Source organism: Sinocyclocheilus rhinocerous, unplaced genomic scaffold (genome assembly GCF_001515625.1).
Source record: "Sinocyclocheilus rhinocerous isolate Xijiao unplaced genomic scaffold, SAMN03320098_v1.1 scaffold3807, whole genome shotgun sequence".
NCBI lineage: Eukaryota > Metazoa > Chordata > Actinopteri > Cypriniformes > Cyprinidae > Sinocyclocheilus > Sinocyclocheilus rhinocerous.
Window position 1 is genome coordinate 62,154 of NW_015660506.1, and position 14,309 is coordinate 76,462.

At 37.6% G+C, this 14,309-nt stretch overlaps 2 protein-coding genes across 2 annotated transcripts in view; both read right to left on the reverse strand.

Moving 5' to 3' along the window:
• Positions 1–298: 298 nt before the first annotated feature.
• LOC107725239 (leucine-rich repeat flightless-interacting protein 2-like) lies at positions 299–1,544 on the reverse strand. Its single transcript, XM_016534432.1, has 5 exons — positions 1,269–1,544; positions 985–1,034; positions 780–900; positions 524–603; positions 299–412 (listed from the first exon to the last, which is right to left on the reverse strand). Exons 1-5 carry the CDS (start codon positions 1,291–1,293, stop codon positions 299–301), a joined length of 390 nt encoding a protein of 129 aa, XP_016389918.1. The 5' UTR covers positions 1,294–1,544.
• Positions 1,545–1,624: 80 nt separating this feature from the next.
• Positions 1,625–14,309, reverse strand: part of LOC107725241 (leucine-rich repeat flightless-interacting protein 1-like) — a 33,848-nt gene continuing 21,163 nt past the window's right edge. The window contains exons 9-23 of the mRNA XM_016534433.1: positions 14,200–14,241; positions 13,935–13,994; positions 12,494–12,574; positions 11,641–11,697; positions 10,189–10,266; positions 9,656–9,778; positions 9,096–9,131; positions 8,857–8,982; positions 7,314–7,385; positions 6,734–6,904; positions 6,351–6,443; positions 6,128–6,220; positions 5,788–5,880; positions 5,364–5,487; positions 1,625–4,791 (exon numbers count right to left, since the gene is read on the reverse strand). Coding sequence (XP_016389919.1) covers positions 2,465–4,791; positions 5,364–5,487; positions 5,788–5,880; positions 6,128–6,220; positions 6,351–6,443; positions 6,734–6,904; positions 7,314–7,385; positions 8,857–8,982; positions 9,096–9,131; positions 9,656–9,778; positions 10,189–10,266; positions 11,641–11,697; positions 12,494–12,574; positions 13,935–13,994; positions 14,200–14,241 — 3,576 coding nt within the window. The 3' untranslated portion in view covers positions 1,625–2,464. The remainder of the gene's footprint in view (positions 4,792–5,363; positions 5,488–5,787; positions 5,881–6,127; positions 6,221–6,350; positions 6,444–6,733; positions 6,905–7,313; positions 7,386–8,856; positions 8,983–9,095; positions 9,132–9,655; positions 9,779–10,188; positions 10,267–11,640; positions 11,698–12,493; positions 12,575–13,934; positions 13,995–14,199; positions 14,242–14,309) is intronic.

Genomic DNA, 14,309 nt, shown 5'->3' on the forward strand with positions numbered 1-14,309 from the left:
ATAAGGACGTAAAAAAATCTGTTGTGGAGTATCGTACATCCCAGATAGAGGAAACAGATCGCTAAATGAAGTAGATACTGTTTTGGCAGTGATTCAACTGCACTATAATAATCACACAATCCTCTATCTATCATATTCATCCTTCATTCTCTTTTGATTGTGGAGTACAGCTTTTTCCTTTTTCTTGTGTAGAAATTACAAAATTCCACTGTAACTACCATGAAAAAAAAAAAGTTGCGCAAGCTATTCATTTTATTGTATGTACATATAAGTAGAACTTTTTTTTAACAAAAGCAGACTATTGTACCTCACGCTGCAGTTTGCGTTTTTCAGCTTTGAGTTCGTCCTCCACCTTCTCTGCGTTTTCAGATGCGGCTTTGTAACGGGTCACCTGACCCTCGAGCCTTGTGACCTACAACATGAGTTAATTAAAACAACTTCAAATGTTATTTCACTATTTCATATTTTAAAAGGGTAAAATGTGTTACAATTATTAGTAATAAAATATATTAAAGGAACTCACATTCTGTCCATGTGCTGTGACTTCTTGCTCTGATTTGACAAGCTTAAATCTGAGGTCATTGATTTGTCTGTTGGCATCCCCTGAAATAAGGAACAATTACACATTTCTCAACATCTCAGGCTGAGGGTCTTACTTGCTCTGGCAATAAACCAAACCTGTTAAAAATGATTGCTAACAATGTAATGAATATTGTGAGCTGAAGAAAAGTTTCTAAAATGTTTGCTCTGAAGCTGACTGAGTGCAGGCAGTTTCTTACTCTGTACATCCATGATGTTGGAGTCAGTGCCGTTCTCCAGCACATCTCCCTCTGGGCTGGACGCGTCCTCTATACCATTCGTCTGTTTCTTCTGCTCAAGCTGACCTTTCAATCTCTTAACCTTAACAGAATAAAACAGAAAATATTGCTTGTAATGGCACAAAATGAGGACAAAGTCAATGTAAAGTAACTGCCAGAAACACACCTGCTCTATTAAGTTTTCCCTCTCATCAACCAGTTTTCGCAAGCGAATTTCTGAAAAGCGAGTTCAAAAGATAGACAATTAAAAACCAACATAATTTTTTCTTGCAGGTTTTTTTTTTTGGAAAGACAACTGTATATCCACTTCAATATGATAAGCACTTTTGGCTACATTCATACATTTTTAACAATTACAGTTACACATCTAAAACGTCTTTTGCAATAATAAAATATTACATTCTCATTTTAAAACAAATTCCAAAGTTAGACAGGAAACATTTCACATACCAGGGGTAAGAGGAGCCAAAGGCATGGAGGGGGAGGAGTCAGGGCATGCAAAAAGTGAGGCTATCCTATGCTGGGATGTGAATGATGAGGATGGACAACATGCAGAAACTTCAGTGACATTAGAGGCTTCAGCCTCATGTAGTCAAATCTCTCAGCGTTCACTCAATCAGTACATCTATTACATGTCAGTGTTTTTCATGATGTGAGCTTACTTGAGTTATGCGATGAGTGTGTGACATACTATAATTCATGTCCTAAAAATTAAAACTGTCATGATTAAAAATAAATCAATATTTTTAAATCATTAAAAATAAGTCATTTTTATCTGAAGCAGTTTAATTAAATTTCCTCTATCATTGTATAATAAAAACTTATCCAGTCAGCTGGAAAATGCAATTATGACTAAAAATTTCTGCTGTAACACAATCAATAAACAATAGTGTAAAACATATATTTGCTTACGTTTTATTTTAACATAAATGGTTCAGTGAGTTAACATACACTAGGTCTCAATGTCCCAATATCTTCACCAAACAGAATAAAATATTTCCATTTGTTTTCAATCATATCTCCCAACAAATTAATTGTAAAAACAAAATGTAACAACAAAGCAGTCTAAAATTGAATCTAAGTCAAAATTTAGAGGAATGATTAATAGGGGTTGGCACACAATAAAAAATTTTTATTTACCACAATTTTAAACAACATAACACCCATTTAAACCAAATATATTATGGGTCCTTTGTAACTGAAAAGATTGTAATTAAGAAGCTGCTAAACATGACTACAGCACAGACAGAAAGTTGGTCATTTCCAATAGAAAAACACGTATTACTCATATATTATTATGAGAAACATTTTATTCATGCTATTGTAAAATTTCATAATAAATAGGACACTTTATACCCATTACTGCTAGCATTTAATGTGTGATTGGTTTTGGGATTTTAGATTCAGGTTGAACTAATTTCCTGTGTTCATTCAGTATTGTTAATCAGGTGTAAAACATTCATGTATAAAATATGTTTGCTGAAACAGCTGCAGTGACTGATAATTGGGCTTGACTGTAAGATCACTTTGGTTTTTAGGGTTCTCCAAAGTAATGGTCCCAAAATAATTTCATTAGGACCTACATAAGTGCAAATTACTTCTTAAACTGAAGATGCTGAGAAGAAACTCAGCAATGTCCTTGTCTATTAAGACATTTTACAATCGTCTTTCCCCTTGCCCTTCCCTTTCCCACTTTTCTTAGATTCTTTTCTTTCATCTTCCCTGTTGCTTTCTGCGGTTTCCTTCTCAACGTCCTGATCTCCTGAAATATTTGATGCCTTTTTTTCGTGATGAATAGTACTTTTGACCTCTTGGCCTACATTTCTTGTCTCCATCTCTGAGATCAGATTAACTCCTTCATTGAGAGTCACATCTTCCGATGCCTGCCGATGCTCCTCAAATGCGTCTTCTTTAATTCCAGTAATATCATGCTGCTGATCATTAGGTCTGACTTCACTGTTGATTTGGCTGTCCTCTGTTAAACATCCTTCTACATCTGTTGTTGTTTGTGGGTTTTCTGTGTCTTGTCCATCATCTTTCTGCTCCTTTGGCTTTGATTCCTGATCTGCAAGTTCTAGATGTTCATCTTCTTGAGTTTGGTCCTCATCAGTGACATTGCTTTGGTGCTCCTGGCTTGCTTCTTGGACATTTTCTTTTAAAAGAGTAACTTCCTCATTTGGCTGATCTAGAAAGTTTTTTAAAGGGGCATCTGATGATGTTTCAAGATCCATTTCATCAAAATCAAATGATTCTCCGTCATCTTCCTCATCTCCTTCCTTGAGCTCTTGAGCAGCCACATCTGACTTCACCAGAAGGTCTTCTTCATCTTCAGGCAGTTGCACTTCAAGTGTAACTTGATTTTGGATTGATCTTTCCTCCTCATCTTTTTCTACCTTGGGTTTTTGGTCAGAAGCATCTGACTCTCCAACAGTTTCCTGAATTGCTTCATTGGCAGACAGGTGATCCTCATGCACAACCTGAACCTGGGTTTCAATTAAAGGAGTGTTGTCGACATGGCTTCCATCAAACACTATTTCAGTAGGCACTTTAAGATTTTCTTTATCCAGTCCATCTTGTGTCTCAACCTCTTCCTGGTCCAGTTCTGCTCCAATACTGTCTTGAAGTTGGCTTTCCATTAGCTGGTCAACAGGTTGTTCCTGGATTACCCTTTCAGCTTCATTTTCCGCCTTCTCCATTACAGGGGAAGTGGGATGAGCAGAGCCATCTTGATTTTCAGGGTTGGTGGTCCCATCTAGATCAACATTCAGGAGCTTTTCTTCCTGTTCTATTTCACAGTTCAGATGACTCTCCACTTCCTTGATGTCTACCGATGCAGATTTCAATGATTTCAACTCAATGTTCTCAGAGCTGCTGGTGGACTCAACACCCCCTTCAACAGCATCCATGGACTGAGCAGAAGGTTCATGAGGCAGTGAAGTCTTTGTTTCTGAAGATACAAGCTCGCAGCTAAAGATTACAGCTTCAGAGTCAGGATTTGTTGAATCTTCAGTGTGTTCATCAATTATGTTTGTGGGGTTCAAGATAATATTGTTGGACAGATCATCTGAAATCACGCTATTTCCAGATTCAGGGCAATCAAAATTTGAGATTGTTTTAGAAATTTCTGCTAAATCAGCTTCATCTGTAACTAACATAATTTTATCTTGAGCATCATCAGCATTTATATTTGTGCTTGTTGTTTCGATACCATCCAATTCACTGGTTCTTTTAGCATCATGTGGGACATCTGTATTCATTGTTGTTTCGGATTTATCATTCCCTAAGGGATGCTGATGGTTTCCTTCTAGATCACCCTCCATTTTTTGGTTTGTATTGTCTTCACTACAACCTGTTTCATTCTTGTCATCTATCTTTGTGTCACTCTCTTGCTTGTCACTCTGTTTCTGCTTCTGCTTGTTTTTCTTCTTCTTTTTCTTCTTTTTATTTGAAGCACTTACACCTTGGGTTTTAGCAAGCTTCTCTGTCTGAGATGATTCTACAGGCTCCTCTTTGAGTTTATCATCAAGCACAGTCTCACCAGGTTTATCAGTTTCATCATGGACTGAACCAGAGACCGACTCTGAAGTAGTTTCCTCTTTGATGACCTGACTAGGTTTGACGCATTCTCTCTCTTGTTGATCTGTCTCCAAATGTCCATCCTTGTGAACTTTGCACCCTAATTCCACAGTATTACCTCTTGAATCTTCCGGTATATGTTCCTCAGATTTGATCTCCTCCTTGGGTCTTGTTGCAGTGAGTTCATCATCATCAGAACTTGGAGGTTCTTCAGGTCTATTCTCAAGCTGCTCTACACCCTGAATAATTTGGTCCCCAAGTTCTCCATTCTCCATACTTGCTTCTAAAGGTGTGTTTGAAGAACTGAACTGGGAATGTGAAAACTGCTGATTCCCTGGCACCCCGTCATCCAAATCTTTTTGTTGCTGGTCTTTACACACCTTCAACTGATGAGTGCCTGGGAGATGATTGAGGTGTCAGTAGTTAAAGCCAAAAGAAATATGTCTGTAGAAGCCATTTAATATTTGGCAAATGTTTAGAGCGAGAAGAAAAAGACAGAGGGAAAGGAGTGAAAAAACGAAGACTCCATGGCAAAGCTCTTAAACCCATACAAATCAACTGTGTTGAAGGATGTCCCAAAGAAGAAAACCCCACAGCAACGTCAAGAACTAAACAAACTACTCTGCAAATCCTTCTCTTGATTTTGATTTTAAATCAAGGATGATGAAATATTTTCAGCAATTTTATAAACACTTTATTTAGTATTGGAAGCAGATTTAGCAGAGTATTGGAATATGGACTCAAGAAAGAGACATGACTCTATAGTGTTAACTTTCATTCTAGCTGTATATGCAAAGCTGTTACAGGGAAGCGGAAATTGTGAGAGATGTTAATGTGAAGGTGCATTTGTACCACATACACAGAAATAGTTTGGTTAGACTTGGCTCAAGCTGTACAAGATGAAAATGCAAAGTGACAAAGATAAAAAATGTTAGCGTGCAATGAATGAAGTTAAGAAAAGCAGCTTACCTAGTACGCTACTCCCCTCTCGGATTTCAGCTGATGCTGTTTGAGAATTCTGATCAGCCTTTCCGACTTCTTCACCTGTTTCTCCATTGGTGGCCAAGTCGGGTCCAAGGACAATGCCATGTTTCTGGACAGGAAAACAATTTAATATTAGTTTACTTAGTATAAAAACAGATCCGTGTTAATTTTAGATGCACTTAGCCTAGAGTTATTATTTTTAAACGTATATATTTGTGGATGCAAAAATATTATGATTACGATTCTGTTTACTCAGTTAGAAGCTGAATGTTAGCTGAATCAGTTTCGATTTATATTATATTCTGGATCTTAACATCTTTAGATTACTAAAAATTATTACAAAGCTGTTTTGTTAGGAAATGTTAATGAGAAAAAAATTAGCCCTAGTTTTCACCACACATATCAATACCTTCAAAATATCTTTGAGCTGAACAACCTCATCTCTAAGCTCATCCCGCTCATTTCGAATGGCATCAGAAAATTCCTTCTGCCTCTCTAATGCCTGAACAGCACCAGAAGTGATTTGGCAAAGATGCAGCAAAGAGGAGAAAAAGAAGGTGAAAGCAATGATAACATCAGTGCTGCAGACAACAAGAACAGTTTGGCAATGACAGACAGATTGTAGCAGGAAACAGATGTAGAATCAAGCTAATCAACAACTATATGTTTGAAAGGTGAAATTATAATTCTCTTAAAATGAAGGTAAATGACAAATAACATTTTTACAGGAGGGATCTGAGGAATCATACCCCAATTTTTTTATTCTTCCACTCAATAGTTTCCTGGAGGTCAGAAATCTCCCTAAAATAGCCATCTTGCTTGAGCCGTAATTGACGGATCTCCTACAGAGAGGTATTGTGCATGGAAGAAGAACAAAGATGAAGGAAGGAGAGAAGCTGTTAAAGCAGATGGGCAGATAAGCCAAGCATTTGAATAAGACAAAGGTTTTAGTACAGAGACATAAATACTCACAGTGAGCAGTTCTTCACTCTGTTTCAATGTCTCCTTCAATTCATTGAACTGAAACTGCAGTATACTATGAGCATGCTTCTCTCGTTCAAGGTCCTAAAACATAAAACTAGCTTTAGTTTTTTTATTTAATCTTTAAATGTAATATTTAAGAGTGTCATCACTGAGATTGAAATACAAAAACGCCATTTTTACACCATTCTATTTTAATCATAAAACGAAAAAAAAAAAAAGATTACAAATGATAAAAAATAAAATTCATGAATGAAAATGCCAATTAAAAGCTCTTACTATTGTCTAAACGTAATTTATTATTTGTGATTTGCCAATGTATTACAACAAAGCATTACTGCAACTTCTTATAATGCACACCTGACTGTACAGACCTTACACTTTTCCTCAAGCTCTCGGCGTGTTTCAAAGAGCATCTCCTCCAGTTCCATTAAAGAGTCTTTCAAAGTGTCCACTTCATACATCATATTGGTCTTCTCATTGTCCAGCTGTGCATTGGATACCATGGCCTTACGGTACTTTTCCTCCATTTCCAAAAGGGAATCCTTCAAAAAGTCGGACACCACACTGAAAACCAGCAAACACTCACAAACACATCTTAACATGCATTACAATACCTCAACCTCTACAGTCTTGAACACAATTTTAAACTAAATTTCTCATTAAAATTAAAATCAAATCAAATTAATTCATGGAAAGGGATGTGTATGATATGCTTTGGAGAATAAGATAAAGTCAAAGATGGAAGCAAGGCAGAGAAAATGAGGCTACAGACTTCAGTGGCATAGATGTATAAACATGCAAGACGAGAGACAGATAAGAACCAGAGACTAATATCAAATCTCATCTGGTTAAAAAGCACAAACTATGTTGTGCCAGCACTGTCATATATAACTCAAACACAGCCAGTTCTTGCTGGGCTTTTGACTGGCACTGCCTTTACCAGCCATGTACCTTGAGCTCTTTGAGGTTCTGCATGTGCTTCGCCTCCACATCTTGAATCTGATCCTTAAGCTCGTGGATCTCCTGAATGAAAAGCATGAAGAGTGAGGATGAGGAGGAAGGATAAAGGATGCAGTGGAGGAAGAGCAATGAAAGGGTAAAGAACGCCAGACTGATTTTCGGATTAATTACTGTGCAAGAAACAAGTACAAAGCTGTAGAAAATAACAGTGAAGCATAAAGGGGGTGAACAAAGGCCTCCTGTAGCGAATCGATGCGTTTTTGTAATAAAAATATCCATATTCAAAACGTAATAATCACTTGAATCTAGCTTGCGCCAGCAGTTGTACACGGAAGCAGCTCCGGGCGGATGACGTATGAGGTCGGCGTTGCGCATGCGCCGGTGAGTCTCGTGAAAACCAATGTTTGTTTACAGGATCAAAGGAAGCAAAGTTTCCTTACTTTAGCAAAGGAAAACCAGTCTCCTCTTGGCTTATATCGAAATCCTCCGACATTCTTCTTTACAAATCATCGTTTTGTACTTCTAATAAGTAACCGTTGTGTTGTTATGATCTCTCTGCTGCATTTCCGCGTTCGTTACTTCTGAGAGGCGCATCCGCAACGCTGACCTCATACGTCATCCGCCCGGAGCTGCTTCCGTGATACCTCTGTTGGAAGGCAGATCACTAGGAACAGGACTGAGCAACATAGACAAAGAAAATGACAGTGTGCTGAGCGGCTGTCTGTGAAAATTGTTTCTGTGAGCAAGATGAGTGATTAAAATGAGCAATTTATATTATAAATATATTTATTAAAAAATGCTATGTTACAGTGCCATTAACTTGGATTCAAGATAATAGCACTGTAAACTGCAAAAGCATACCATGAAATCATGGGATGATCATGTGGTTACATAAAATTGCTGCTTAAATTTAAACTGGCAGTAGACAAAGAGATCAGGACACACACCTTGATTTCCCTTATGGATGCTTCTGTGTCAGCAGAGATGGATGTATCTCCGCTTCCTCTCCGTGAGGACGTCCCACCCAGAGAGGTAAGAGTGGCTCCAGCAACTCCCGCTGAGTGGCATTAAACAGCTTAAAAGATCAAAGACATTTTTTTATATAACTCCAACTGGATTCGTCTGAAAGAAGAAAGTCATATACACCTAGGATGACTTGAGGGTGAGTAATTTATGGGCTAATTTGCATTTTTGGGTGAACTAACCCTTTAACTCTGTTGGAAGGCAGATCACTAGGAACAGGACTGAGCAACATAGACAAAGAAAATGACAGTGTGCTGAGCGGCTGTCTGTGAAAATTGTTTCTGTGAGCAAGATGAGTGATTAAAATGAGCAATGAATTTTTATCAGACTAATTTATATTATAAATATATTTATTAAAAAATGCTATGTTATAGTGCCATTAACTTGGATTCAAGATAATAGCACTGTAAACTGCAAAAGCATATCATGAAATCATGGGATGATCATGTGGTTACATAAAATTGCTGCTTAAATTTAAACTGGCAGTAGACAAAGAGATCAGGACACACACCTTGATTTCCCTTATGGATGCTTCTGTGTCAGCAGAGATGGATGTATCTCCGCTTCCTCTCCGTGAGGATGTCCCACCCAGAGAGGTAAGAGTGGCTCCAGAAATAGTCGATGCTAGTGAAGAACCCTAAAAATACAGCAAGTCATAGGTTATATCGCTCATTTATACAGTTTATTGTGAGAAAAGGTTTAAATGGTTAAAAAGCTACAGAAAAAATGGAGAGGGGGGGGGTTGCAAACCTTTTCCAAGTAGTCTCGCTCTAACCTGTCATCAACCTGTAAATAAACAAGATGATACATTACACAGTCAATAGATTTTGTAGTCTTGCAAAAATCATGTCAAGCCATCAAGTCTCTTATTCATTCATTCGGATTCATGCGGTCCACACACAAAAAAAAGTTAGTAAAAAGATATTTTTCCATTAGAGGAAGAAAATCAGTTCAAGCCAAGTTGCAAAGATTCAAAACACAATGATTGCATTTGATCAATAACATTGATAAATCAAAATGCAAGCAGCAAACAAGTCTGTAATAATTCTCAAGGTGTTTGCGAATACGTCTTTTACAATGAACCTGAATTATAATATTAACAATTGGACATTTCTATCAAACATCATGACAAGCATCAGACTTCTCTGCTTTTCTGCACATAAAATCAGTTCACTGAATCAGTTGACCACTGTCCATCTCAGATGCAGACTATCACCTCAATTCAACATGCCAATACACACACACACACAATTTAAACCAGGGCATCAGCCACCACAAATCACATGAACCCGAAGATTTCACTCTCGTACCATAGAAAGCCTCCCATTAACATTTGGCAGGTCAGGGATGACCACACGGTCAAGGTCTCTAGAGAGGCCACTGATACTAGCTGTGCTGCGCATGAAACTAGCCACTGAGCTGCTGCAGTCCTCCTGGAAACCACCAGATGGCAGCAATTGACATCAATGCGAGAGGTATTTCAGCTATTTGTGAAGTCTCAACTGTCCAAATTTAACAGTTGGCTTTTTGCATGCACCCAAAGAAAAAATGCACACAAACACACATCACTTCAGATGTCGCTTTTTACACTGTTAAAGTAATTCAATCCTACTTAATAGGAAAACATCAAGTATTTAAACAATTTAACAGACTAAAAATGTATTCATCCACTGACTCAGCTAGAAACATTAACAATCAATGACACACAGTCATTAAAAGAAAAAGCCCCAATGAACTGGATGCATGTAGCTGTAACTGAATCTGTCACTGAGAAAGCAAATTATGAAATATAATTGTGATGTCCATGATCATCTTGGGCATCAGTGACAGTGAAGTTGCTCACCACCGGACTGCCACACACAGAATTTGCTCTGGACGAAGTCCTAGAGCTTGAGCCCAGGAAACCACTATATTCAGAGGACTGGAGGAACACACACACACACACAATGAGAACATGAAGAATCAGAGAGAGTAAGAGAGACAATGCACATGTATATACACAAAATGGATTGAAGATTGTCAGACATTTCAGGCCTGATACAGTCACTGATACAGGCATCTACAAGATTTTCAAAGAAAAAACAAAACAAGGAAGAAAAGTACAAATCTACGTGCAGTACAAATTCACAAGCAGAGAAAAACAAGCTGGTAGAAAAATCACCACTGTGACAACATACATGCCTGTTAATGTCTTACAGATCCTTTGTTAGAGAACAAACTAGATGGGTAGTTGATATGAAATTTGACTTATGACCTGAAGTGTGACATGCTATACTGCACCTAAAACCATTTTAAACGGTGTTTGTTCATTTTTAAGATTATTACATATGCATTTATTAATTTGAGAGACTACATGGAAGATTTTAATTATTAAAGCGGTCATATGATGCGATTTCAAGTTTTCCTTTCTCTTTGAGAGGGCACAACTAGAAATCAGTGGTTAAGTTGTTAAACTTAATAGTTAAATTCACAACACTGTTCCAGAACGGTTCAAACCAAATATTCGTGTGTGTGCAACGCATTTAACGACGATATTGAATAGAATAGAATAGAATCGAATTGTGAATCGAATCGAATAGTGAAATGTGTGTCAAATCCCAGCCCTACTCGTTTGTAATGGGTTTTATTGTTTTTGTCTCGTCGCGCCGGGACACGGCATCACAATATGGTAAGGGGCATAACATTTCCGTCTCACGCTTGAGGTATTCGGCCAATCACAACGCACTGGATAGCTGGCCAATCACAGCACACCTTGCTTTTCAGACCGATGAGCTTTGTAAAAATCGACGCGCTTCAGAAAGGCGGGGCATAGAGGAGAAACAATAATGTACAGTATGTGGAAAATAATGTGTTTTTTTAACCTTAAACCACATAAACGCATTGTATTACACCAAACACACAAAATAATGTTATTTTGAGCAACGTCATATGACCCCTTTAATGAGAAAAACTAAATTAAATTAAAATAGAAAAACACCTACAACCACTTTTAGCTTTATGTCATTCACAAAACCCATTTCAAGTCTTTAAAAAAGCATTTCTTTGACCTGCATAAGCAACCTTTTTTAGCCTCCCCCACTATGTGCAAAAACATATACAAGTGATATTTTGAGAATTATCTGACAGACATAACATTATAAGGGTATACAGGATCCCTGAATTTGATCATGATGAGTCAACATTACAAATTATGTTTAAAAAAATAAAAACATGCTAATGGTTAGAGAACTGAATCCACAGGTTAACAGGGTGTACACTGTCATTTTCATGCACAGTTTAGCTCTATCGTTCTTACAGCACGAGCACTGGAGCGTCGAGAGCCACTGTAGAGACTGTCCTCATATACAGAGCCCTGATGATGGACAGATATAAACACACAGAAGAGAAACAACTTTTATATCACCTTCTCACGCCTCGAGGTCTTACCCATAACCACTCTGGGCAAGTGAGCACGCAAACTCTCTCAACAGTCTCAGTTCTCCTTTTGTGCACAGTGCATCAATACAGCTGTCTTTCATCACATTCAGATTCCATGTCATCTGCTTTCTGTCAGGTTAGTAAGGAAAAGGTCTATAACTAGTATGAATACACACTATAACTAGTGTGTATTTTTTCAATATTTTAATTATCCAAATTTAATATGCTGATATTATTATTATTCATTAGATAAATCACCTTTTAAAATGCCAACTGTCTGAATAATGTAAAAGTTAGAGCAAGATCACAGAATATTGGTGAAAACAGTACATAAGTATATATATATACGTTTTATATACATTTCCTCAGGTGTTTGTGGTCTGTGCGGGTTTAAGATCTAATAACCCCAGATGACCTGCTGTGGATGACAGTGAAAGTATCTAAAACGTGTGTAGAGAGCCGCACATATTATTCTACAGGAAGTGCTGTGGGGCAGAGGGTAATATGAGAAGCAGCACAAACCCTGTGCTTCCTGCTGTGCAGCAAAGACAGCTAAACAGACAGCAGAGATGAACATTTCAAATGATATTCAGGCTGAAAAAGGGGAGAATAACTGCAAAATAAGGTGGACATGAGAGAAAAAATTGATAAGTACAATAAAAGAGAAAGAGGGGATTTAAGCAGGGGATAGATATTCAGTGGGATGAAAGGAGAGGATGAAGATGACAGACCTGGTAGCCATTGTAGGAAGGGGCTTGATGTTTAGAGGAATAATTACTGCTGCTGTACAGCTCAGATGAATAGCAGGCATTCTAAAATAATGGGAAATAATACAGATGATTGAATGATGAACTGATGAAGACAGAAGTGTGAGAGATGTACAGAGTGACGGCAGGAGAGGTAATGTTGAGGGAGACCATCTAACTGTTTTACCACACTAAAATGTGCAATGCAAGGGCATCATGCCAGCTGAAGTCAGAAGTGGTACTAAATGGGCTTTTCACACTTGAAAATGTTTACCCAGGATCATTTTTACAATTTTTTGCAATAATTATCTTATTTCATGTTGCACACTGATTATACATTACCCAGGGTTGAGACTTCACAGTTCACATATTTGGAAGTGTAATTTGGCGATCAAAAGATGTTCACATTACCTAGGGCAACAATTTTAGTGTGAAAAGCCTTTGACTTTGCTACAATTCGCATGCATAAAACTGTTGCATAGAAACACACCTGTACTAATTAGTCATGTTACTTGTTACATGTTACAACTATCTAAATCCTAAATTCTTCAGTTTATTTTATCTGGTCTAGCTGGCCTGCCAGACTGGCCAAGCTGGTATTAAGCTGGCTGGCATGCTGGTTTCTCAGTATGAGTGTCCAAACCCCTTTAAAACCAGCAAACCAGATCAGCCTGAACAGGTTAACAGCAAATCAGCTAAAATTATGTTTTGTAGTGGTCGACAAATATAGATTTAAGAAAAAAAGAGAGCAATATAATGCTTTAAAAATTACATTTATTTTACATAACATTTATTAAATTAGAAATGAATAACTTGAATATAAAAATGAATATAAGAAATCATTTGAACCTATAAAACGAACAAATGTATACTATAGATAGCAACTTCTTGAATCTGTAATATCAATAAATATTAAATAAAAGTCCTGGTGATGTCAAAATAAAACTCTACCGACACATTTTGGCCAATGCTGATAATTAAAAAAAAAAAAAAAAAAAAAAGAGACAAAATATAGGCCGACCACTAGGGTATTTTGTAACAAATCCATCATGCTTTCTCAAAGACAGTGGCAATCATCCACTCATGTTAGATACATTTTCATGTTAATCACACAAAGGGTGCTTTCACACCTGTAGATCGATTGCTTTGTTCCGAAACAGGGATTAAAATGAATTACAATGTTGCTTTTTATTCTTGGTGTGGTTCGCTTTCACACGGCAAAGTTTCAAAACGGACAAGTCACGCGCGAGTAAACTGTTCTCTCATTGGAGAACAGTTCCACGGTTTATTTTCCGGCATTCCACTTAGCTGTCATGCATGTCATCCGTCAGGATGGAACGATAACAGCTTTGCGGGCTTATTTCCAGGTTCCGAAACAACAGGCCAGGTGTGAAAGCACCCAAAGAGATGCAAGATTGAGACCCACCGACTGCTGATCAATTCTAGAGGAGCGAGACATTTTGCTCTCATCACTGAGTCTGGAGCTCTGCGCACAAATACACAGAGTTCAGTTTACAATCTTCACACTCATCTGTACCACGTCACACCACAGTTAGTCACACTACTGCATCATGATCCTCACAAATCCATCTAAATTAACAGCCTCTTGGATGTCATTATAGGTGAACCAACACACTAGTTAATACTCAAAGACCATCATCAGTCATCACACAGTTATTTGGGTCACTAACCCGACTAGACAATGTGCTGAGATCATCATCATAGCCATTGCTCTGTGGGATAGACAAGCCATGATTAATATTACATCTTCTTGTTACACAACACAAATGTGACGTGCATA

Coding starts and splice junctions, on each gene's coding strand:
- LOC107725239 (XM_016534432.1), bottom strand. CDS start 1,293: ATGCCTTTGGCTCCTCTTACCCCTG. Junction 901..984: donor GGGAAAACTTAATAGAGCAG/GTGTGTTTCTGG, acceptor TATTCTGTTAAG/GTTAAGAGATTGAAAGGTCA. Junction 604..779: donor CAACATCATGGATGTACAGA/GTAAGAAACTGC, acceptor TCCTTATTTCAG/GGGATGCCAACAGACAAATC.